At 43.0% G+C, this 27016-nt stretch overlaps 1 protein-coding gene across 1 annotated transcript in view; it reads right to left on the bottom strand.

Moving 5' to 3' along the window:
• LOC126299424 (uncharacterized protein KIAA2013 homolog) overlaps positions 1-27016 on the bottom strand; it is a 199257-nt gene that overhangs the window by 85513 nt on the left and 86728 nt on the right. Inside the window, exons 2-3 of the mRNA XM_049991323.1 lie at positions 20470-20576; positions 20270-20373 (exon numbers count right to left, since the gene is read on the bottom strand). Of these exons, the coding sequence (XP_049847280.1) occupies positions 20270-20373; positions 20470-20525 (160 nt within the window). The 5' untranslated portion in view covers positions 20526-20576. The remainder of the gene's footprint in view (positions 1-20269; positions 20374-20469; positions 20577-27016) is intronic.

The following is a 27016-nucleotide window of genomic DNA, read 5'->3' as shown; positions in this document are numbered from 1 at the left end:
CCGACAATATGAAGGTGTGGCAGAGGTTGATTTTGTTGCATTTCAAAGACAACTTTTACAGTGCCTTCAGAGTATTTGGTCATGATGTTGTTGAACTTGTTAGTTTTACACACTTCCTGTCATTCTTCGGTTTCTGCGACCTTTATTTTCAGTCAAATCCCCTTGCATGTCGAACATATATCACCAAAGCCAAGATTAAAATTCTTATAAAACATTGTCTTAAATTTTGACATGGAACAGCTTCTATTACCTGTTTGTCTTTATTCTTTCCAAAAATTTTCCCTCATATTTACATTTAAACTTGAGGGCAAATATGACTTCTCATTTCACCCCCACTACAACAATTCTCTCTATACTTATACTTCAGAATGTGCTCTTTCACTTGTAGGGTCATAACTACGTCAGCTTGAGTTGCTCTTGAGCCATCTCTTCAGTCATTTAGTGTTGTCCCACGTTCCTGACAGTGCCGAACAATCCGGGTTAAGCAATCCTGTGATAAACCATACATTGGTACTTGTGATCTATCTCAAAGTTTTATCTTATACTTGATAGACATTGATTTAGAAGCCTTAGCTTCATTAGGATCAACAACATATCTAGCTGGTGGTCAAATACCCATGTACGACAGAAACAATGCATCTTGCTTGCTCTTATCTCCTGACAAATATAATACCTTGAAATATGATAAGTCAGCATAAGAGATAGTCTTTTCTTCCATGGTTGCTTGCCTTAAGCCTTTCAGCATGCCAGCAGTCAATATCAGGCACTGAAATTTTCTTTGAATATTGAGATGATTTTGCTTTGGAGATGTCTGATTGTTTTGTTTCTCTTCTTTCATGCTCACCATGTGTTTCAATCACACGAATATTATATTCACCATCACCTTCCATGTTGATTATTTACCACAAGTCTAGTCTTCTGCACTTACTTTCATGAAATGGAGGTAACTGGTAACCAGCTCAAATAACAGCTATCAGCAACAAATGCAATTTAATGCTACCCGTGCAAACTAAATAGTCACCGGGTGCAGTGGCTAATGGGAGCTCCCATCAGCCATTGTGCCAACTGTCAGCTTATTTTTCATGCACAGTAATACAGCCTGCCACCTACCCCCAAGCAAAACAGTTGTTCCAGAAGTTCCATTAAACAGTCAGAAAAGTACTTTTTCTGACAGATACTGCACATTAAACAAATTATAAGAAAACTCAGCAAAATCTCTCATGTCTTTTGCAAACTACATAGCATAAAGTGGGTTGTGAAAAGACCCCAATGTATGCATGAGGTAAGTTTTGCAAAAATGGGCTGTATTCTCTGTTCTATAAGTATGGAATAAAGCCAGTTTTGTAAAAGCCAGCTGCAAAGACTTTTAGAGGAAGCTGAACAATATGTGTTAAGAAAAGGAAGTTATTTAAAAAAATGCACAAAGTGAGGCTTGTGGAAATTATTCTCAGTTGGAGCATAATATTTATTGTTTGCTCTGTCTACAATTTGAAGAGCCTGATTAATATTGTCATGTAACCATTTATTATTTGTGTAAGTCAAGCTGACATGCCAAGATGCTGGAGCTCTCTGTGCTCTTGAAGATACTGGCAGAGTAGATGCTCGTGAACTTCTGCTAATTAAACATACAGGTCTATAGCTCTTTGGGTCTGTGGGATCTTTATGATAACCGCACATACAGATATCCAAGTCTCTGGTACCCTGTCCTGTCCCAATGCTTCATTCAACAGATGTGTTAAGGATGGCATTATGATTGGAGCTAATTTCTGTATCACTTCTGAGCAGGTACCATCTGGACCAGTGCCTTGCTACATTTAAGCATGGCTATCACTACCACTACTTCTTCCTGAGCAAATGGGAGTAGGACAGCACTGTTACTATATTCAGAATTCATCTAGTTAAGTGGCACTGACTGATGGTTGTTGTCTGTATCTGCAGAATCATATGGCAAAAAGAGTGTTTGATAAACATCTGGTGGAATTTCTTCAGTCAACTGTCATTGTTCCATTGGTCTTGCAAAGGATGGACAGGATGGTGGGAGCCTTACACTGAGGTGAAAAAAATCATGGGATACCTCGTAATATCATGTCGGACCTCCTTTTGCCTGGCATAATGCCAGGTTCAACAAGTCATTGGAAGTGCCCTGCAGAAGTAACTGAGCCATGCTGCCTCCATAGCTGTCCATAATTGTGTTGCTGGTGAAGGATTTTGTGCATGAACTGACCTCTTCATTATGTCATATAAATGTTTCATGTGATTCACAATGGACAATATGGGTGACCAAATCATTTGCTGGCATAGTCTTGAATGTTCTTGAACCAATTGCAAACAATTGTGGCCTGCTGATATGACACACTGTCATCCACAAAAATTTGATTTTTGTTTAGGATCATGAAGTCCACAAATGGCTGCGAATGATCTCCAAGTAGCCGAAAATAACCATTTCCAGTCAATGATCAGTTCACTTGGACCAGAGGACCAATCCATTCCATATCAACACAGCCCACACCATTATGGAGTCGCCACCAGCTTGCACAGTGCCTTGTTGTCAAACGGGTCCATGGCCTCGTGAGGTCTGTACACGCTCAAACCCTTACCAACTAAAATCAGGACTGATCTGGGCACTCCATAGTTTTCCAGTCGTATAGGGTCCAACCTATATGGTCAAGAGCCAAGGAGAGGTGCTACAGGTGATGTCCTGTTAGCAAAAGCACCCACATCAGTTGTCTGCTGCCACAGACCATTAACATCAAATTTCCTTGCACTGTCCCAATGGATACATTTGTTGTATGTCCCACACTGGTTTTTGGTGATTATTTCAAGCAGTACTGCTTGTCTGTTAGAGCTGACATCTCCATGCAAACACTGGTGCTCCTAATACAGTGTCCTAATGGATACATTTGTTGTGCATCTCACACTGATTCTGGCAATTATTTCAAGCAGTACTGCTTGTTTGTTATCACAGGCAACTCTATGCAAACATCACTGCCCTTAGTCATTAAGTGAAGGCCATTAGCCACTGTGTTGTGTGTGGAGAGAAGTAATGCCTGATATTTGGTATTCTCGGCACACTCCTGACACTGTGGATCACAGAATATTGATTTTCCTAATGATTTTAGAAATAGAATGTCCTATGTGTCTAGCTTCAACAACCATTTCGCATTCAACTTCTGTTAATTCCCGTCATGCGGCCATAATCATGTCAGCAACCTTTTTACATGACTCACCTGAGTACAAATGACAGATCCACCAATGCACTGCCCTTTTATACATGTAATTTTGTCATTTAGAAGTTTGTATGGTTGACCCCACAGTCACTATATCTTTGTTTCAGATGCTGGTATATATTCAGCTTTCTATCTCTTTGGTTCCTCCCTCATGAACACTGGTGTAACTCCTCCTTGTGCTACGGACTTTTCTGCGCAATTCTGACTGTTCCCCCACTCCAACGTGTCTGAGGAATAGCTCAATATCACCTCTTTGGGATGTGATTTGCCTGCATCTGCTGCAATAACTCAGTAAAGGCATTCATCCAGAGATCTATGTTTTCAGGTAAATAGTCTCAGTTTAAAGAAGCTATTTCACCAACAAATGCATTCCAATTTCCTCTCTTCAAATCCCAGTTTTCTGGTTACCTACCACTGCTAGTATTTCTAGAGTTTACTGTCACTGCTCTGATACAGAATGTTATGACACTATTTTCATTAGTGGTCATATGTTGTTCAACCTCCCAGGATATAAACTTACTAGCCACATCCAGATTTGCCAGGATAATGTCTATACTTGTCTCTGCAATGGTACTATCTGTGAATTTGCTACGCTGATCTTCTTTATTGATCACGGTCATGTCCCATTCTTGGATCATGTCTGTCAGCATTACACCACATTCTTCTGTCCTTCATCTATGTCAAAGCCTCAACTTTGCATTCACACCAGCCCCTATTACGTGATGTGCATCATGACTGCACAATGCTGCAGCTCTTAATTTGTCAGGGTATGAATCAATCATATGGGAGCACTACATGTATATGTACAGGGTGTTTCAAAAATGACCGGTATATTTGAAACGGCAATAAAAACTAAACGAGCAGCGATAGAAATACACCGTTTGTTGCAATATGCTTGGGACAACAGTACATTTTCAGGCGGACACACTTTCGAAATTATAGTAGTTACAATTTTCAACAACAGATGGGGCTGCAAGTGATGTGAAAGATATAGAAGACAATGCAGTCTGTGGGTGCGCCACTCTGTACGTCGTCTTTCTGCTGTAAGCTTGTGCTGTTCACAACGTGCAAGTGTGCTGTGGACAACATGGTTTATTCCTTAGAACAGAGGATGTTTCTGGTGTTGGAATTCCACTGCCTAGAACACAGTGTTGTTGCAACAAGACGAAGTTTTCAACGGAGGTTTAATGTAACCAAAGGACACAAAAATTTCAACGGACTGGGAACGTGACGGATGAACATGCTGGAAAGGTAGGGCGACCTCGTACGGCAACCACAGAGGGCAACGCGCAGCTAGTGCAGCAGGTGATCCAACAGTGGCCTCGGGTTTCCGTTCGCCGTGTTGCAGCTGCGGTCCAAATGACACCAACGTCCACGTATCGTCTCATGCACCAGAGTTTACACCTCTATCCATACAAAATTCAAACGCGGCAACCCCTCAGCGCCGCTACCATTGCTGCACGAGAGACATTCGCTAACGATATAGTGCACAGGATTGATGACGGCGATATGCATGTGGGCAGCATTTGGTTTACTGACGAAGCTTATTTTTACCTGGACGGCTTTGTCAATAAACAGAACTGGCGCATATGGGGAACCGAAAAGCCCCATGTTGCAGTCCCATCGTCCCTGCATCCTCAAAAAGTACTGGTCTGGGCCGCCATTTCTTCCAAAGGAATCATTGGACCATTTTTCAGATCCGAAACGATTACTGCATCACGCTATCTGGACATTCTTCGTGAATTTGTGGCGGTACAAACTGCCTTAGACGACACAGCAAACACCTCGTGTTTATGCAAGATGGTGCCCGGCCACATCGCACGGCCGACATCTTTAATTTCCTGAATGAATATTTCGATGATCGTGTGATTGCTTTCGGCTATCCGAAACATACAGGAGGCAGCGTGGATTGGCCTCCCTATTCGCCAGACATGAACCCCTGTGACTTCTTTCTGTGGGGTCACTTGAAAGACCAGGTGTACCGCCAGAATCCAGAAACAATTGAACAGCTGAAGCAGTACATCTCATCTGCATGTGAAGCCATTCCGCCAGACACGTTGTCAAAGGTTTCGGGTAATTTCATTCAGAGACTACACCATATTATTGCTACGCATGGAGAATATGTGGAAAATATCGTACTATAGAGTTTCCCAGACCGCAGCGCCATCTGTTGTTGACAATTGTAACTTTTGTAATTTCGAAAGTTTGTCTGCCTGAAAATGTACTGTTGTCCCAAGCATATTGCAACAAATGGTGTATTTCTATCACTGCTCGTTTAGTTTGTATTGCCGTTTCAAATATACCGGTCATTTTTGAAACACCCTGTAGGTAATAATACACTTGCACTGAGCAGTACACATCTCCACTATTACAGCAAGCTCACTGCATAATTGTGTTATTTTAGTGACAAGGTATCTCCGATTAAGAATGATGATTGCTGCCTTGGCACTCTGGTGCCCAACTACTGACAGCACATATGTCAGCAAGGCACATGTATGGTTGCTGGACTAGTACATCAACATCCAGTTCCTCTATGATCTTGCACAGCTCACTCATTGGCAATGCAGGGAGTATAGTGTTGATCTGCTGCAATCTAATGTTGTTACTAGACATATACTGTATGGAAATATCGTATCTGAAGCTAGGGTGTGGTCAAAACAGACTTGTACATGGGCCTTCGCAAAATCTTCATACATCTGTTCACAATCGAAGACTTCCTTCCAGCATGTAAAGACTTGTCTGAGAAAATTGCAGAGGTCTTTAATATCTGTAGGGAGTTTATTGTACTGAAAATGTGACCAACTGCCGGTGGCATTGAAAAAGCAATTGTCTTTCTTTTTGGGTTGCAACACATGCTATAAATCTCATGGCTGCTCGAAGAATTGTAGTAGCCTCCCATCTACTTAGCCTGACACTGCCTTCTACATCATGTATCTAGTTCAGGTCTGTTGACATCAAAAAAGCAGTTTTGTTAGTATTTTGTGTTTGCAAGGAGTAGAGTGCATTACATCTCTCATTGTGTGCCAAAGGTTCATCTGTTGTGGGCTCTAACATGTTCTCCATTGTTTTGAGGTTCTCAGCACTAGAGGCTCCTGGTACTTCCAATCCAGTGACCTGATTACTAGCTCCTGAATCCAGAAGTCAAGAGCTGGAAGTGTGACATTTTTACACAAGTTGATGTATGCTATTGTCATGAATTATGCTCCATGAATCTGGCGTTTTAAATGAAACAGATGTTATCACGTCACTGCTCTATATGACAGTGGCAGAATTTGTCCCAGTAGGCTTGTAATCACTGAGAGTACCACCATGTACGAAGTTAACTTCGCAATATCACAGTACCAATTATGATATTACTGGGTCTTTGGCTGGGAGGTTTTGCTTTCAATATGTATCAAAATCTGACTCTGATTTTTGGCAGCCATTGAAGCTCTTGAATTCCAATAAGTTACTCTCAGTTTCTTTTATCCTAAATAGATGGTGAACGTGGAAACTGGTCCATTTCAAAGCTTTATTCTTAAGCTCCCAAGCTGCCTGTTGTTGTAGGTTTTGTTGTTCCACAGCCCATCTATGTAGTAAATCATTTTGTTGCAAAGGTATTCAATTAAGTACTTAGAGCAGGTGACATCATGTGATATACATTAGTTTGTTTCTGAAGGATGCAGAATACCATACTGTTCACACCACTCAACTGCTCTGCATTAACTCCTTGACCTCATGGAAAATATTGAAGTGTGTACTACAGCTGTGCATGGTATGAAGTCTACCAAATGCATATAGATTCTGAAAATTAGTTGTGGCACATTCAAAAATATATGGGTTACTAAACACTTCCATAATCAGTCCATGCTATTTGTCTTTCAAGAATGAACTGGTAAGTGAGACAGTCTTCTTTCCTTTCATGTGAACATTGTCTTCTCCTTTTAAGGCATGACATGCACTTCACTTTTTCACCATGCTCACTGCAGTTTTCCTTTTGATGTCTGTTATTTGCACTATTGAAACAAACCTGCTGTTTTGTTGTGGTGCATTTAAAGCATTTAGGTACGACTAGGTGTTCCTTCACATTTTGTGAAATGAAGCAAATGTACAATTTTTGTTTAGTTAACAAGAAATTGTGTACTCTCAGGGACTTGCTTCGATTAAATGGTGTACAGTACCACTATGAGCAGTTTTTTTTTTTTTTTTTTTTGTTTTTTCCCCTTCCTCTACAAGATGCTCCATCATCTATCTACAGCTACATCTATATGTATACTTTGCAAATCACATTTAAGTGCCTGGCAGAGGGTTCATCAAACCACCTTCACAATTCTCTATTATTCCAATCTCGTGTAGCTCAAGGAAAGAACGAACACCTATATCTTTCTGTACGAGCTCTGTTTTCCCTTATTATATTGTGGTGATCATTTCTCGCTATGTAGGTTGGTGTCAACAAAATATTTTTACATTCGGAGGAGAAAGTTGGTGATTGGAATTTCGTGAGAAGATTATGTCGCAACGAAAAACTCCTTTCTTTTAATGGTGTCCAGCCCAAACCCTGTGTCATTTCAGTGACAATCTCTCCCATATTTTGTGATAATACAAAACATGCTGCCTTTCTTTGAACTTTTTCGATGTACTCTGTCAGTCCAACCTGGTAAGTGTAGGCAGTCTCCTTAGTAGATCGGTTACATTTTCTAAGTGTCCTGCCAATAAAAAAGCAGTCTTTCGTTAGCCTTCCCCACAACATTATCTATGTGTTCCTTCCAATTTAAGTTGTACATAATTGTAATTTATAGGTATTTATTTGAATTTGTGGCTTTTATATTTGACTGATTTATTGTGTAGCTGAAGTTTAACAGATTCCTTTTAGCACTCATGTGGATGACCACACACTTTGTTATTTAGAGTCAACTGCCAATTTTCGCACCATTCCGATATCTTTTCTAAATTGTTTTGCAGTTTGTTTTGATCTTCTGATTACGGGTTCACTCTTAATGTGTGGAACTTTGTTGGATTTTTCTTGCAGCCTCTCACAGTCTTTCTGGGATTTGGCTTCTATTATAGCACCACTGGCTGCCCTTATAGACTTATTTTGAAGTCTATTTGTCTTAGGATTAATAGTATGTGTTAAAGGCTTTAGACAATTGCCAATTTCTAAAAACTTCCATCATTGTGTGATGACAGCAAAAACAGTGGCACAACATACATAAATTAGATTTAGATATTGATTATGAGTAGCCACTACATAAGACAGTGTTAGGTGACTGAAGTAAGCACGATAATTGATATTTGCCTGGAAAATTACATCTATTTTGAAACCTGCCCGGAACTGATATTTTCAAACTATTTAGTTGCAACAAAAGTTTACCACAAATGCCAGAACTCTAGTACTACCTTGTGTTCTTGAGTATATCTCATCACATAACATGTGTAGCTGCTAAAAATATGTTTTGTTGTTATAGTTATCATGTGAAAGTTTAATAATGTGAATAACTTGGAAATTTCTGGCAGACACCGTAACTCGTTATCTATTCACATCAGCTTACATAATGCTTGCAAGTTCACAGATACTTCTTCACATAACAGTATGCTTGTCTATTGTGCACTAGTGTACTTGTGGTATAAGTACATCAATTTTTGAGTAGATGGGTACTGGGAGGTGCTTGTGAAACATGCTTCATAAGACTTGGCATGTCCAAAAGGACCTTAACAAGGTTTTCTCTCAGTATTGCAGAGTGTGCAGCAGGAAAAAATTACACCAGAAACCAAAAGAGAAGATACAAAGACCACAAAAGAATTTACAAATATAAGAAAGGGGTTGTGAAGTGGTACCTGGTAGTAATGATGGTAGAATAAGAGGATAATCAGGACAGTTTATTGTTGCATGCAAAACTAGGTTCTACCAGATGTCTACTGAGAAAAGAACAAAGCCCTCAGGGAAATGAAGGTCTAGGTTGGTGCAGTAGACTTTGAAAACAGCATAGTTGTTGTGCATATGGTGTAGGGATAGAATTACATAAAAAAATCTTTGATAAAAAAATCATCATTTCATTTTTATATTAAAATATATGTGAGTTCAGCCAGGTAACAGAAGATGTGCAACGATTTTTAGAGGAAGGCAGCAAGCAAGATTTATTTATCTTGTGAAAAGTTATGGTCATATAACATGGATATAGAAACAAAGTTCCATGTGCCAATGATGTCCAAAGTGGGCACAATGTCTGCCTATGAAGCCTAACAGACAAACAGTTCTACAACAACTCCAAGCCAAATAACATAAGAGGCAAGTGTTAACCACAACAGTTGCTCGGAAGCAAATGGAAGATAGTGTATTCATAGAAAACTTCCGTTTGGCTTGGCAGCATTGAAACTGAACTGCTGCTGATTGGAAACTGATGGCCTTCTCTGATGTCTGATGTTTTCTACGTCTGGTGAGACAAGTCACAGAAGAAACTCAATGCTTCCAGCAATGTTTGGAAAGTATTGTGGGCAGCATTATGGTCTGTATGATACTTCTGTTGTATTCTTTTAGACAATTAACTTCCATGGAAAGTACTCATGACTAATCTGATTATATATTCAACCTCAGGAATGACAATCAGTTGTATATGATGAGTGTCTTTGCACAGAAGCATGGTATCTTTCAGCAAAAGCTAGCCTTCTCAAATGGCTAGAATTTTATGAAAGCTGTCAGAAGTGCATGATTAAATTACTTACCAGGGTCTTAACCAAACTGATCATTTGTGGGATCATCAGAAGTGTCTTGTGTTCAAGTAGAGTATCATCCAGCATGCATCATACAACAGCTATGGGAAGCACTGTAAATGCTATGGCTCAGAACAAATGTGGAACTGAATAAGCAACTGAAACTTCCTGGCAGATTAAAACTGTGTGCCGGACTGAGACTTGAACTTAAGTTTGCATCTCGGTCTGGCACATAGTTTTAATCTGCCAGGAAGTTCCATATCAGTGCACACACTGCTGCAGAGTGAAAATTTCATTGTGAATAAGCAACTGACTGACTAACATCCAGCTCATCTAACTGCTGTGTGTGCTACAACTGATGGTTACTATGGATATTGCTGAATGGGGGAAAAAAACATGCACACAACCTCCTCCTCCCCCCATTCATTCTCATTCTCATTCTCATTCTCATTCTCTCTCTCTCTCTCTCTCTCTCTCTCTCTCTTCAGTACTTCAAAGCAAAGCAGAAGCCCTTGTGCAATGTGGAACTCACCAGGAGATACCACTAGAGGTGGACTAGCCAGTGTAAAAGGTGGCTTTAGAGTATTGTGTTGTCAGTAGAGAAGCAGTAACAGCAGAATGAGTCAGTCAGGAGAGCTTAATGACTTCAAATGTAAACTAGTCATACAAGGTCAATAAGGGGCATTTCAACCTTTCTATAGCTGACAATGTCAACTATTGATGATGTGACTGTGAAGTGGAAATTTGAAGGAATAAACCACAGCTGGACCAAGACCATCAAAACCTCACATACTTACAGACAGACTTTGACTGTAAAAAAATTACACAAAATCAGTGGAAATAATCACTCATGAGTTCTGAGGAGGTACCAGCTATCCAGCTAGCACAATAACTGTGCACTGGGAGTTACAAAGAACGGATACAATGGTCAAGCAGCTATTCCTAAGCCAAATATTTATGCAGTCAATGCTAAGTGACATTTGATGTAGTGTAAAGAGCAATGTCACTGAACATAAAGTGACTGGAAACAAGTGATTTGGAGTGATGAATCATTCTATATGCTGTGGCAATCCAATGGAAGGGTTTTGGGTTTGGCAAATGCCTGGGGATGTTACATGCTGTGCCAACAGAGAAGTATGGAAGAGGTAGTGAAACAATATGAACGTGTTTTTCATGGGTAAGGCATGGCCCCTTATTGCACTTACGAAAATGCTAAATGCAGAAGGATATAAACACATTTGGCAGTATTGTGTACTACGTACAGTAGAGTAACATTTCGGAGATGAGGACTGTTCGTATCAGCATGACAATATAACCAGTCATAACACAGCATCAGAAAGGCAATGGTCTGTAGACATCAACAATCCTTAAATGGACTGGTCTGACCTAAACTGAATGGAGCCCATGCACTGATACAGCAGGACTGTAAATTCGTTTGCACATTGGTGCCTGAACTGTCAACTTTTCTATGAACTATGGAACTTTGTCTTCTGGACTTTGTCCAGCAAGCAGCATGTGTTTTTCATTCTTCCCAGTCACCATGGACAAATCACCTTTGCAGCTGTGCTGCAGCAGCTGATGGCTAAACAGGTGGACAGTCAAAAACAAATTTATGAGCTCCAGTCCAGGGTACTGATTCAAAAACAAACAGCCAATTCGTTGCTGTATCCCACTGTCACTTTTTCATTTTCTCTGTTGCCTCTTCACCAACATGGACACCACAACTTCCAATGTTTCAGGTTTTCAATGAAACTTTGGAACCATGTTTGGCCTTCCTATGTCAGCTCAAATGATTTTTCATGGCCCTCACCATCAATGTGAACTGTCGCAAATGACCTCTTCTCCTTGCCTGGTCTGGCACTTTGACCTATCATCTTCTTCTATCCCTTAATCATGGAGTTGACATTTCTTCCCTCTTCTACGATCACTTGCAGAACAAGCTCTATGCTCATTAAATGGCCCCCACTGTCTCTCAAGCTTCAGCATTCACTTACTCTTCTGGGACATCTTCCTCTCCTGTCAGGTATCCCAAGAGCCTTTGTTCCAAGTTCCGCCACCTGTTGGCACTGGCTCCTTCGAGGTCGGCTCTATTGCCACTCAGTTGTTGCATCAGGCTCCTGCGGAGACACCTTTCCCTCCACCACCCCCAACACTTCCAGCTGGTTTTAATGAGCCCTGCAGTTCTGACACAGCTTGCTCTATAGTTAACATCAGCACAGCCTCCGTCCATGCTGGCCCCAACACTGCTATCCCTCCCGTATCTGCTCCCCATTCTTCAGGCTTCCATTTCTCCTTTGTTCTGTCTTTGTTTTCAGTTTCTCGCTTCCCTCTCTCTTCTGCGCTCCCACACACCTCCATGTTCCCAAGTTCATTCCCATGCACCTTAGCACATCTTTGGGTCCCACCACAGCTGAACATGCCTGCAGTTAGTCTCCTTTGCTTGCTCCTTGCACCATTGGTTTTCCACTCCTTTTCGGCAAGCCTTCTCTCTCTGCATCCAGACCCATTACTCCTTCAGCTGCCATCTTCATTCTTTCATGTTCCTTTTGCACATTTCACAATCTGCATCTTCCTTCGCCATCTCTGCCATCACACCTGCTACAGCGGCCACTGCCGGCACCACCAGGATATCCTTTGTTGCAACCAGCTCTCCTGATGTTGTTGGTCAGGCTGACTCTGGCTCTGTCACTGCCAATGCCAGCCCAGGCAAAAGTGGCATGGCACTAATTGCCAGCCCAGTTGTTCCTGCCGCTGCCATTTCCACTGCTGCTGCAACTGGCCCTGTCGCTGGACTCCACAACCATCACGCCCTTAACACGCTCTCCTGCATGCCAGTGCACAACTCCTCACATTCCATCATACCTTGTCATGCACTTGAGCCCCCACGGTTCTCGCTGTTTTTCATGTGTTCTCTGGTTTCCACCCCTTGCCTCATAGTCTGTCTTTTCTGCAGCTCTCTGGCATGCACACACCATGCCTTCTGCAGGTCCTTGCCCTATGCTGGGCTGCCACAGCCTCCAAGATGGCCACCCACAGCTGGAGCCAGCTGTTTCTTCCAGCACTTTCAGTGCAGTGCTCATGGAAGTTCTGTTGCAAGCCCTCTCCACAAGGCCCGGTTGTCCTGTCATTATGAAGAAGCATTGAATACACCCACCACACCCACCCTCATGCTGCCATCCTCCTTCCTGTCAGTGTCTCACTTTTTACGGGGTGGGAGGAGTGTTGTGTATGCAGGGCTGAGCCCCTGTGTATTTGAACATGCCTATTCTGACATGACACCTGCATCCTGTGGGCTGCCGGCCCTTGGCCTGCAGGTGCTCCTCCTTCAGAAACTGTTCATGTGCCTAGTCAGTATATCAGGGGTTTGGATTGGTGCTGATTACAAATATTATGTTTACAGGCTTAATGCTAACAGATGACGCAAGGAACCACCATATCGCCCATAGGCAGTGCGTGCAGCAGCAACAATAGCAGCACTGCTACCACTGACTAGCTTGCGTCTGCGAGTCACGAGGTCATCAAGGACCCGTGGACATTCTCCACTGTGGAGTACTTAACCCCCAGTGCAACCTCCAGCAGCCGTTTATTTAGATTTTTGGGTTATACCTGCCTCTGATTGAAGATGCTCATTTGTATTATTATTGTCTTATGGGAGACTTTACTTTCTGAGGTGATGCTATAATAAAATTAACGTACATTGTGGGACTATCTGTGGAATCACCATTCTTCATTGCCATCATACCAGGTCACACCAGAGATTTGGATATGATACGCTCTTTGGACTTCACTCTTGTTTGTGTTGCCGATTGATATGCTAAGCTGGGCTAGAATATTGCTGTTGGCGTGGTATCACCTCTAGCTGTTGCTTCCGTGTTATTGTATTCTGTGTAGTCTTCTGTTTGGCTCCATAAACAAGTAGCTGGTCAGCATTTTTCTGTATTGTGTGCTGCAATAAAAATATTTAATTTTTGAGACTGTCTTTGATATTGTGCTCAGGAGTTGCTGTTTTGCATATATGGCGTATGTGATGCTGCAAGTGGTGAAACAACAAAGCAGTACTCACACACGCACTTATATAAAACTGTCTGTGTTAAGTTTTAATTGTGTCCTTGAACCAATACCAGATGATATAATAAAATTTATACCTGGGACACTCTTTTATGGACAGCCTGTATTTTGATAAACTTTATTTTCATAAGTTCTTGAAGGTTGCCAATCACACGTGTCCTTTTCAAATTCTAAACAAAATAATTTTAAAGAACAAAGGGAACTTTACTGTTTAAAATACTGCTCTTTCATTTCTAATTGTCATTCATTTGCTCTAAAATGAAAATGTCCAATAGAACCAGGAGGATCCATAGGAAATGGTGGTGGTGTAAATATAATATGTTGATCTTGAAGGTGGGATTTTAAAGAAGAAAAGTAAAAAATATGACAGACATGGGAAAAAACAATAGAGCAGAAAGTGAGAAACTGAGAAAATACTACATAGAATGTCTAGGTAAATGTAACCTTGCATGGATAAAAGTTGCTAATTCCTCTAGTTAAGTCATGATACAACCTCACAAATGTAACCATACAGAAAACAGAGATTATCACCATAGCTCAGATATGAGAAGTGCTAGCATATTAGAAAAGACACTGTATACTATAAGAAGCAACAGAATTGCACACAACTACGTAATAGTGGTGGTGGTGGTGGTGGTGGTGGTGGTGGTGGTAACAGTACAAGTAGAAGTAGTAGAAGTAGCAGTAGTACATCTACATCTACATCTACATCTACATCTACATCTACATCTACATCTACATCTACATCCATACTCCGCAAGCCACCTGACGGTGTGTGGCGGAGGGTACCCTGAGTACCTCTATCGGTTCTCCCTTCTATTCCAGTCTCGTATTGTACATGGAAAGAAGGATTGTCGGTATGCTTCTGTGTGGGCTCTAATCTCTCTGATTTTTTTCCTCATGGTCTCTCCGCGAGATATACGTAGGAGGGAGCAATATACTGCTTGACTCTTCGGTGAAGGTATGTTCTCGAAACTTTAACAAAAGCCCGTACCGAGCTACTGAGCGTCTCTCCTGCAGAGTCTTGCACTGGAGTTTATATATCATCTCCGTAACGCTTTCGCAATTACTAAATGATCCTGTAACGAAGCGTGCTGCTCTCCGTTGGATCTTCTCTATCTCTTCTATCAACCCTATCTGGTGCGGATCCCACACTGCTGAGCAGTATTCAAGCAGTGGGTGAACAAGCGTACTGTAACCTACTTCCTTTGTTGTCGGATTGCATTTCCTTAGGATTCTTCCAATGAATCTCAATCTGGCATCTGCTTTACCGACGATCAACTTTATATGATCATTCCATTTTAAATCACTCCTAATGCGTACTCCCAGATAATTTATGGAATTAACTGCTTCCAGTTGCTGACCTGCTATTTTGTAGCTAAATGATAAGGGACCTATCTTTCTATGTATTCGCATCACATTACACTTGTCTACATTGAGATTCAATTGCCATTCCGTGCACCATGCGTCAATTCGCTGCAGATCCTTCTGCATTTCAGTACAATTTTCCATTGTTGCAACCTCTCGATACACCACAGCATCATCTGCAAAAAGCCTCAGTGAACTTCCGATGTCATCCACCAGGTCATTTATGTATATTGTGAATAGCAACGGTCCTATGACACTCCCCTGCGGCACACCTGAAATCACTCTTACTTCGGAAGACTTCTCTCCATTGAGAATGACATGCTGCGTTCTGTTATCTAGGAACTCCTCAATCCAATCACACAATTGATCTGATAGTCCGTATGCTCTTACTTTGTTCATTAAACGACTGTGGGGAACTGTGTCAAATGCCTTGCGGAAGTCAAGAAACATGGCATCTACCTGCGAACCCGTGTCTAAGACCCTCTGAGTCTCGTGGACGAATAGCGCGAGCTGGGTTTCACACGACCATCTTTTTCGAAACCCATGCTGATTCCTACAGAGTAGATTTCTAGTCTCCAGAAAAGACATTATACTCGAACATAATACGTGTTCCAAAATTCTACAACTGATCGACGTTAGAGATATAGGTCTATAGTTCTGCACATCTGTTCGACGTCCCTTCTTGAAAACGGGGATGACCTGTGCCCTTTTCCAATCCTTTGGAACACTTCGCTCTTCTAGAGACCTACGGTACACCGCTGAAAGAATGGGGACAAGTTCCTTCGCTTACTCTGTGTAAAATCGAACTAGTATCCCATCAGGACCAGCGGCCTTTCCTCTTTTGAGCGATTTTAATTGTTTCTCTATCCCTCTGTCGTCTATTTCGATATCTACCATTTTGTCAACTGTGCGACAATCTAGAGAAGGAAGCACAGTGCAGTCTTCCTCTGTGAAACAGCTTTGGAAGAAGACATTTAGTATTTCGCCCTTTAGTCTGTCATCCTCTGTTTCAGTCCCATTTTGGTCACAGAGTGTCTGGACATTTTGTTTTGATCCACCTACCGCTTTGACATAGGACCAAAATTTCTTTGGGTTTTCTGCCAAGTCAGTACATAGAACTTTACTTTCGAATTCATTGAAAGCCTCTCGCATAGCCCTCCTCACACTACATTTCACTTCGCGTAATTTTTGTTTGTCTGCAAGGCTTTGGCTATGTTTATGTTTGCTGTGAAGTTCCCTTTGCTTCCGCAGCAGTTTTCTAACTCGGTTGTTGTACCACGGTGGCTCTTTCCCATCTCTTACGATCTTGCTTGGCACATACTCATCTAACGCATATTGTACGATGGTTTTGAACTTTGTCCACTGATCCTCAACACTATCTGTACTTGAGACAAAACTTTTGTGTTGAGCCGTCAGGTACTCTGTAATCTGCTTTTTGTCACTTTTGCTAAACAGAAAAATCTTCCTACCTTTTTTAATATTTCTATTTACGGCTGAAATCATCGATGCAGTAACCGTTTTATGATCGCTGGTTCCCTGTTCTGCGTTAACTGATTCAAATAGTTCGGGTCTGTTTGTCACCAGAAGGTCTAATATGTTATCGCCACGAGTCGGTTCTCTGTTTAACTGCTCAAGGTAGTTTTCAGATAAAGCACTTAAAAATATTTCACTGGATTCTTTGTCCCTGCCACCCGTTATGAACGTTTGAGTCTCCCAGTCTATATCCAGCAAATTAAAATCTCCACCCAGAACTATAACATGGTGGGGAAATCTACTCGAAATATTTTCCAAATTATTCTTCAGGTGCTGAGCCACAACAGCTGCTGAGCCCGGGGGCCTATAGAGACATCCAATTACCATGTCTGAGCCTGCTTTAACTGTGACCTTCACCCAAATCATTTCACAATTCGAATCTCCGTTAATTTCCTTTGATACTATTGCACTTCTTATCACTATAAACACGCCTCCCCCTTCACTGTCCAGCCTGTCTCTGCGGTATACATTCCAATCTGAGTTTAGGATTTCATTACTGTTTACATGTGGTTTCAGCCAACTTTCTGTCCCTAATACTATATGGGTGTTGTGACTGTTTATTAATTAGAGCAGTTCTGGGACCTTTCTATAGACACTCCTGCAGTTTACTATTAGCACATTAATATTGTTATTCCCTGTTGCATTTTGCCTACTCCTGCCTTGCCGCTTCTCAGGAGGCGTCTTGTCGGGCCTAGGGAGGGAATTCTCTAACCTAAAAAAACCCCATGTGCACTCCACACGTACTCCGCTACCCTCGTAGCCGCTTCCGGCGTGTAGTGCACGCCTGACCTATTTAGGGGGACCCTACATTTCTCCACCCGATAGCGGAGGTCGAGAAATTTGCACCCCAGCTCTCCGCAGAATCGTCTGAGCCTCTGGTTTAAGCCTTCCACTCGGCTCCAAACCAGAGGACCGCAATCGGTTCTGGGAACGATACTACAAATAGTTAGCTCTGATTCCACCCTGCGAGCGAGGCTTTCCGCCTTCACCAACTCCGCCAACCGCCTGTACGAACTGAGGATGACCTCTGAACCCAGACGGCAGGAGTCATTGGTGCCAACATGAGCGACAATTTGCAGTCGGGTGCACCCAGTGCTCTCTATCGCCGCCGGTAGGGCCTCCTCCACATCTCGGATGAGACCCCCCGGCAAGCAGACTGAGTGAACAGTGGCCTTCTTCCCCGACCCCCGACCTTTCCACTATTTCCCTAAGGGGCTCCATCACCTGCCTAACGTTGGAGCTCCCAATAACTAATAAACCCCTCCCCCCGTGTGCCTGCTCGGACCTTGCTGAAGGAGCAGCCACATGTCCACTCACACGCAGAGCGGGCGACGCCACACGGCCAGCCTCCACATTGACCCTCCCCTTGTGCGCCGCGAACGCCGCTGAACCCGCCACTCCCCTTGGGGAGAGGGTGGCCCAACCGCGCCCGGTACCCGCGAAGATGTCTCGACAGCAGGGACAGTGGGTGAAGCATGTAACACCTGCGGTGTACCTTGCGACACACCAGACTCCCCACTGCCGCTACACTCCGAGGCAGCAGCCTGAAGACGGCTGACCGCGGCCATCAACACGCTCAGCTGTTCGCGAAGAGTGGCCAGCTCCTCCTGCGTCTGTACATAGCAGTCACACATCCTATCCATCCTAAGGAATCAATTTACTGAAGAGACTTAATCAACTTTTAACTAGACTGCTAATTCACTAAAGGCGACTGATTATTGACTAAACTGTGATTACTAACCACTTCTTGTAGGAAACAATGAAAATAGCACTACGTGTCTCTGGACTGTATTCAAAACAAACACTAGCACTACTAGCACTATGACTGACTAAAGGGACTCTTTCTGACTGTATTCAAAACAAACACGAAATCTATGTAACACTATTACTAGCACTCGACAATTAAAGCTTCCTAAAAGCAAAAACACACCGAAGAAGAAGTGACAAGTAAGAAAAATATAGTTAATACTTAAATTAAGGTAGCTCGCTGCACAGCAGACGTGAAGCAGACGGCGGTTAGGGCGACAGTAGTAGTAGTAGTAGTAGTAGTAGTAGTAGTAGTAGTAAACTGGCGAGAAAGGCAGTAAAATGAAACTAGTGGAAGGGAGCTTCATGTCATTTCCTATAGAAGATGGTGTGGTCTCTATAAGAGCGCTGAGAATGCAACCTCACTGCTAGGACACAGTCTCACACCCACGAGATGACAGAGAGAAAACACCCACATGCTGACTGTCCACTGCACTCTGTAGTGCTGAAAGCAGAAGTGGTGGCTTCAAAAGTAGAGCACAGGGATGTAGGGTGTTTCCTTACAGTTGAGAGATGCAAGAAAGGATACTCATTGAAGAATGGCACAAGTGTATGGAGCGCACTGAATGTCAATTGCTATTCTGAAACTCAATCTTACATCTGGAACAGTGGCTGCCATTATAACTCACTGGTATTCAATAATGAGAGCAACCACCTGCTGTTGATGGTATTGGTAATGCCATGTGGCATTCCACACAGTGCATCATCATCCACAATCAGGAAACCCACTATACAACCCTGTTCTCCCCTTTTTGAAGCCTATATTTCTCTGTTTCCTGCAAGACTGAATGCAGTGGACAATGTGTGCACGTACTCACATTCTGTCATCATGTGAGTGGGTGCCCATGGCTTTCTAACAGTGAATTTAGGACCACATTGCTCTTATAGGGACCACACCTTCTTCCTTATGCAATGGCATTATGATCCCCTCAGTTCTTTTCATTTATCTGCCTTAAGCTTCTTTCTTTTTTTTATTACCCTTATAGAAACTACAACAGTTGGCAGCAACCACTGTCATTACATGTTGCTAATGGTAACTGATTTTCAGTATGACAATCTTCCCTAGATTGGGGAACACACAGCAGACTCTTGACATGAACAGTCCAGTGCCAGCACAACCTTGTAGATGAAGTATACCACTGTTCAAGACCCACTGTTATATGCCTGTCCTACCCACAACTATCATGTTGGTGGTCAATGCGAGGTATGACAACATGTGTGACACGTCAAAATGAAGAATTTTATTTCCTGTGGGGAAGGGTGCTCTCTCTCTCTCTCTCTCTCTCTCTCTCTCTCTCTCTCTCTCTCTCTCTCTCCAACACAACAATTACCTCTAATACAACTGCTCACAAGTGGAATTACCAATCCACAATGAATTACGCCTGGTGGCATGCAGTGATTTAAAAAGGAAGACTTAAGAAGCAAACATATGTAAAATAAATGAATGAGCGGTGTGCACATAGGCTGTGAGGGAGAACATGTAGAACTTAAGAAACAAGTTTTCCAATCAGTTGCCAGTTTTCTTACTATATAATCACAAGAGGCACTTCGTATTCACTTGATTTTACTTGTTGACTCACCTTCATTACTAGGCGCTGAACCAGATATCCACTGAGTCATGCTTGGCCCAAAATACCGAAGAAATAAGAAAATCAATATAAACACAATGGCATATCGGCGGTATCTGAAATTGAACATCTTTAAAATATAGCTTTGATACAAAGATAATCAGCAAAAAACTTAAAAAATTTTAGTGTCATTGAAGCATAATAATACATACGTCAAATTCACATGAGCCAATGACCACAGCTTTCGGAACCAGTCAAATGGGTTCATTATGGTTATTTTCCAGTTGACTGTTGCATTCCAAATGGCTTTCACTGCGCCCTTTAAAATTAAAAAAAAAAAATCTTTTTACAATCAATAAGGTCACGCATACAATACATCAGATCCATGCAAGAAGGATTTCATGTTCTCCGATTTTAATTTTTCACATTTGAAATATCATTAACTTAGATATACTGAATATTCTTAGCATTATCGCCAAATTCAATATCAACTCTGTGCAAACTGTTGTGATGTTCATAAAAAGAAACATCCTGAGTACTAGTAATCTACTCTGTAGGAATCAGCATGGGTTTAGAAAAAAATGGTTGTGTGAAACCCAGCTCGCACTATTCGTCCACGAGACTCAGAGTAGCCATAGACACGGGTTCACAGGTAGAGTCCGTGTTTCTTGACTTCCGCAAGGCGTTCAATACAGTTCCCCACAGTCGTTTAATGAACAAAGTAAGAGCATATGGACTATCAGACCAATTGTGTGGTTGGATTGAGGAGTTCCTAGATAACAGAATGCAGCGTGTCATTCTCAATGGAGAAAAGTCTTCTGAAGTAAGAGTGATTTCAGGTGTGCCGCAGGGGAGTGTCATAGGACTGTTGCTATTTACAATATACCTAAATCACCTGGTGGATGATATCGGAAGTTCACTGAGGCAGCGAATTGACACATGGTGCAGGGAATGGCAATTGAATCTCAATGTAGACAAGTGTAATGTGCTGTGAATACAAAGAAAGATAGATCCCTTATCATTTAGCAACAAAATAGCAAGTCAGCGACTGGAAGCAGTTAATTCCATAAATTATCTGGGAGTACGCATTAGGAGTGATTTAAAATGGAATGATCATATAAAGTTGATCGTCAGTACAGCAGATGCCAGACTGAGGTTCATTGGAAGAATCCTAAGGAAATGCAATCCAAAAACAAAGGAAGTAGGTTACAGTACAGTTGTTTGCCCACTGCTTGAATACTGCTCAGCAGTGTGGGATCTGTACCAGATAGGGTTGATAGAAGAGATAAAGAAGATCCAATGGAGAGCAGCTTCGTTACAGGATCATTTAGTAACTGCGAAAGCATTATGGGGATGATAGATAAACTTCAGTGGAAGACTCTGCAGGAGAGACACTCAGTAGCTCGGTACGGGCTTTTGTTGAAGTTTTGAGAACATACCTTCACCGAGGAGTCAAGCAGTATATTGCTCCCTCCTACGTATATCTCACGAAGAGACCATGAGGATAAAATCAGAGACATTAGAGCCCACACAGATGCATACCAAAATCCTTCTTTCCACGAACAATATGAGACTGGAATAGAAGGGAGAACTGATAGAGGTACTCAGGGTACCCTGCGCCACACACCGTCAGGTGGCTTGCGGAGTATGGATGTGGATGTAGATGTAGATTAAGAACTCAACAATGAATCTAACACCATTGTGATTTGCTTCTACTGTAGGCAATGAGCCACACAAAACATGTATGGCACGTAAGTAGTTGCTACAGGGTGCATGTCTAAGCAGTGTGAGCAATTCATTATTAATCACTTCATTTCTCCTCAAAGGGTAACCATTAAAGCTGAGATTTCCATGCAAATGAATACTTCAGCCATCTCGAAAGTGCATTCATATTTTGAAGACTTAGATATTTATAATTCATATCACATCAATTTTTCTGACTTCAGTGCACATATTACAATAACATGGGTGATAGCATTTTATTTATGTTTTTATATGAATTATGCCAAAAATGCAGAACATGACTAATTTTGCGAATATTTGTTGCTGTCTGTACACTTCGTAGTGAGTTAAAGCACCTTACCTCAGCTCAGTACAAGTCAATAAACTTCATGTCTTCTCTCACTTCCGCCAATATTTGCTATCTAGGGTGAGATATAAGAACTACTTTAATTGGGCAACGTGGATTGAAAAGTATGTTGCCAGCACTGCACAAGCTACTTCCCTCAGCACTGCCACTCACCCCGTGCACCGTATCTTCTCACCACAGTCGCCTCTGAGGTGAGTTCAGTGTGGTATTTATAGGCTGTGTCCCAATTACTATTTTGTAAGTAAAAAATTTAAGCAATTGTGAGCGGGACGTTACTTCATAAAACTATTGTTAAAATACCGCAACAACACATCAATAAAACATTTCCAAGGCACGTCTGTATTACGTAGTGGACTGACAATAGAACACATTTTACTGCTGCTGACAAGCAAAACACGACTGCACAATAGAAGAAGAAGAAGAAGAAGAAGAACCACCACCACCACTACCACCACCACAACCACCATCACCTCTGACAAGGCAAGGCAACAACACCGTCAGGAAGAAGATCTTCGCCTCAACCTCATGATCACGAACACTTGTCGGTGACCCACCAAAAAATTCACCCCCACCACTGCCTGACTGTAACCAGGTCTCCCTAACCGTACAAAGCCCTAGAGAAGTCCACCCTCCCTGTCCACCACAGACCAGTCACGAGAAGCAGCAGAGTCTGTTACAATACAACTCACGTCATCCATCCGACTGCTACAGGCCCAGATGACCCAGCTAGTAAACATTCTCATGACAATGACTCAGCTCCCCGTCGACCTCAGATCGGCAGCACAGCAGTCGCCTATAGCAACATCTTCAGAAAACTCCATCCCCACAATGTATACAAGACCTAACATTCAGAGTCTCAAAATATGTGCATTTAATGAAGATAACCTTACTCACCAACCCATGAAGTTCAGAGAATTGATGCAGGACGAAGACATTGACTTCCGCCTAGTAGTTGAAACATTCCTAAAGCCAGGAATAAGAGTTTCTGTACCAAACTACAATTGCTGCAGAAATGATCGACCCACCCACGGAGACGGGGTCACAGAATATCTCAAAATGGGAATCAAGCACCACCAAATATACCCCCCCCCCCCCATCTGCTCCCTAATACAGCAGAAACAGAAACTGCAGCAACAGAAATAGCTACAGTAACTGCCCCCCTAACAGTCGTTGAAGTGTATCAATAACCCCCCCCCCACCCGGTCACCCCTCCCCAGGTTTCCAAAGGCTAGAAGATGATGACGTAGCTGCATTAAGCCAGATTAGAGGGAAACTACTAATTGCTGGGGACCTGAACGCAAAACATGTGGACCGGAACTCGAGACATCGAAATCAAGCTGGTCAATAACTGGAACAGCTGGTGCGCACACCAGTAACAGGTATGGAGCACAGAGGAACCGACACACTTCACAAAGAATGGAGGAAGACCGGACGTCCTCGACATCGACATAACAAAGAATCTGGTAGGCTTTGTTAAACAGAGTGTCTTCGGACCCTGTGTATTCCAACATGGGAGAATTGCGCTCTATCTCACAGCGCCAAGCGCCATACAGGAGCATTAATAGTTAGCAGTTCAGCAACGTAGTAGCTGCTGAACTTGCCCAGACCCTGCCTCCAACAGCTGAAACCACAAAACAACTTCACAAAGGTGATGCTATGAGCTGCTGAGGGAGCCACACTGTCTCCCCTCCGCACCCCCCCCCCCCCCCCCCCCCCCCAATCACCGCTCCAGGTAACTCCCTCCGCACTTGCATGCGCAAATACGGCACAAAAACAGGATTGCCAAAGAGTGGAAGCTCACCAGAAACTGAGGCTGCTCAACAGGCTAGAGAGAGCTTAAAGCAGATATCAATGAGTACCGCAAGCAGCAATGGTCTGCAGGGCTTTCAGCTCTGAATCTAGTAGACAACAGTTTACGGCAAGCCGCCAAGTAGTTCACGAAAAGATACGCGAAAATGCCACTGCTGCATGGCGAACATGGACTGCAGTTCAGCGCTATTGACAAAGCCAACGCAGTAGCGGACTTGTTCGAGAGCAATTCAAACCACCTGAAGCACAGGACAGAGAACACGTCGCAACTGTCGGCCGCGTTTCTCGAAGCGGATGACGAAGATGACTATACACCACTCTTCAGTTCTGAGGACGTGGCGCGCTGCATCAAGTTTCTGCCGAACAGGAAGGCGCCAGGACACGACTAGGTTACCAAGAAACTACTAAAACCCCTCCCGCTTCTGGCAATCACCCACTTGACCAACATATTTAATGAACTGACGCGATCGCAAAAATTCCCGACACAGTGGAAACACACAGAAGTTATTGCGATCGCGAAACCAGGAAAAGACCTGGTGTTCCCACAACACTACAGACCAATTAGTCTACTGCCTACCCTCAGTAAACTTTACGAGCGCCTCCTATTCACCCCTATACAGGACCATATCAGAAGAGAGCAGATACTACCGAAAATCCAATTCGGCTTACAGCAAATATACTCCGCTCCCTAGCAAATTATGGGGACTGGTTGAAGCAGCCACAGATGGCTTCAATCGAACGGGCTACTGCCGGCTTGTCTTATTAAACGTAGCAAAAGCCTTCCGCTTAAGACTGGCACATCAAGCTACTACACAAGATGTACTCCCTAGGGTTCCCCGAAAAGATCGACAAAATCGTAAAAAAACTATATCCCCGGTAGGAATTTCTCAGTCAAGATCGATGGATCCCTGTAGACCAGGACTGTGCAGGGGTGCCCCCAGGTTCGGTCCTCGGGCCCCGTCCTCTACAATGTGTAAAATGCTGACATTCCCACAACGTAGTATGTACACACTGCGCAATATGCAGATGACACAGTATTCTTCTCCTGTCGAAAAACAGGAACGTGGTTACCAGATGTCTGTAAATCACCCTAAATAGGATGGAAAACTGGGCTAAGCAATGATGTATAACCATCAACTCTTGACAAGACGCAAGCCATTTTGCTCACCAGTCGCTACGGCAACGCAGCCCACCAAGACAACCCTACCAACTGCTGCGACTGCAGGGCCAAAACCAGCCAAGAAGAAACTCTGTGAAGTGCCTCGCTGTCACACTAGACTGGCACATAACATGGAAATGTCACATAGAGGAACTTCGCAGAAAAGCACACGCCAGGATGCAGGTTCTCTACCCTGTCTTGAATCGGAGCAGTTCCCTTGATCCCAGAACAGGTGTAGTGGTCTACCGAATCCTCATTAGATCGATAATGGAATACGCATGCCTGTACAGGGTTACGCAGCCAGATCGAGGGTAGATAGTAGCGCTAAGATGGGCTCTCCGCGTCGCCACGTGATTCCCCACGCAGACCTACAGAAAGTTGCGGGCATTGAAATGTTAACAACGCTTTTCCGCAGCTTAGCAGAAACCTTCTATCCCATGGCGCGGAATTTGCAGAACGAGCTGATTAATGCCCTTGGCAGTATGACCAAGACAGAGATAAATACAAAGGCGCAAAATCGCTACTTCTGCAGTAGCAGAATAGACTAAATAAACTCCCACAAAGAAAAGGTAAGCACGAAAAGAACAGCCCACCAAACACAATAGAGAGGGAAATGTCCAAGATTGACAACACCATTCACAAGCACAACCTCTGGAGGAAGAGGATAAAAAGAGAGAAGAGAGAGAGAGACAAAGGAAAGAGGTTGGATTCTGTACCGCCCAGAAGCTGGACATGGACATGACATGGACAACTGATACATTTGTACTGAATTACACAGGGCGATCCAAAAGTTTCCATTTGAAGGCCATACAATCCAGAATCGGTATCTCAATCACGCGAAATCTATTTTAGCATTGAGGCAATCATTATACAGATGGACCAGGATGAAGATACCCATAGTATTGGGGCAAGGACATTTCTACCCCAAAGTACCGTTATCCAAGATAGCGGCGGTGACGTCATCCAAGATGGCGACCGTGACATTATCTGAAGATTTCATCCAAGATGGTGGATTTTGGTGGGAGTTTAAATTTCGGTGGGAAGATAGGTAAATAGGGCTAGCTCCACTAACCTAACCCCTCCCCCAAACAATGGAGGGAAGTTCAAATTCCCGCACTATTATGCAGCCTCCACTAACCAAACAAAATGGCGAGAAAGAAAACCTAAGAAAATGGCACGGAAGAAAGGGCAATCGGGGTCAGCGATTCCTGTCAGACTAGGATGTACAGCAGGCAGTTATGGACTTTTTCACGCAACAGGACACTGTGTTTTACCAAATGGGTAGTATCAGGACAAGGCGGTTTCTACTGCAAAGTACCGTTAAAGAATGTAGCGGCGATGACGTCATCCAAGATGGCGGCCGTGACGTCATCTGATGACTGCGCTACATCATCAGATAACGTCATTCAAGATGGCTGATTTTGGAGGGAGGATAGGTCACAATTGGGCTACGTCCACTAACCTAACCCACTCCTCCACAAAATGGTAGGAAGTTCAAATTCCATCAGGATAATGCAGCCTCTGCTAACCAAAGAAAATGGTGGGAAAGAAAGGGCAGTTAGGCTACCTCCATTCACCCAAGTCATCCGACCGCCACCTCTTCCTAGGGATTGGCGCGAAGTTCGAATTTTGGTAGAAAAGAAAGGTCACTTGAGCTATCTCTACTAACATAAGAAAATGGCTGGAAAGAAAGGGCACTTAG

This window comes from Schistocerca gregaria, chromosome X (genome assembly GCF_023897955.1).
Source record: "Schistocerca gregaria isolate iqSchGreg1 chromosome X, iqSchGreg1.2, whole genome shotgun sequence".
Classification (NCBI taxonomy): Eukaryota; Metazoa; Arthropoda; class Insecta; order Orthoptera; family Acrididae; genus Schistocerca; species Schistocerca gregaria.
This window is presented reverse-complemented; position numbering and strand designations above follow the sequence as displayed.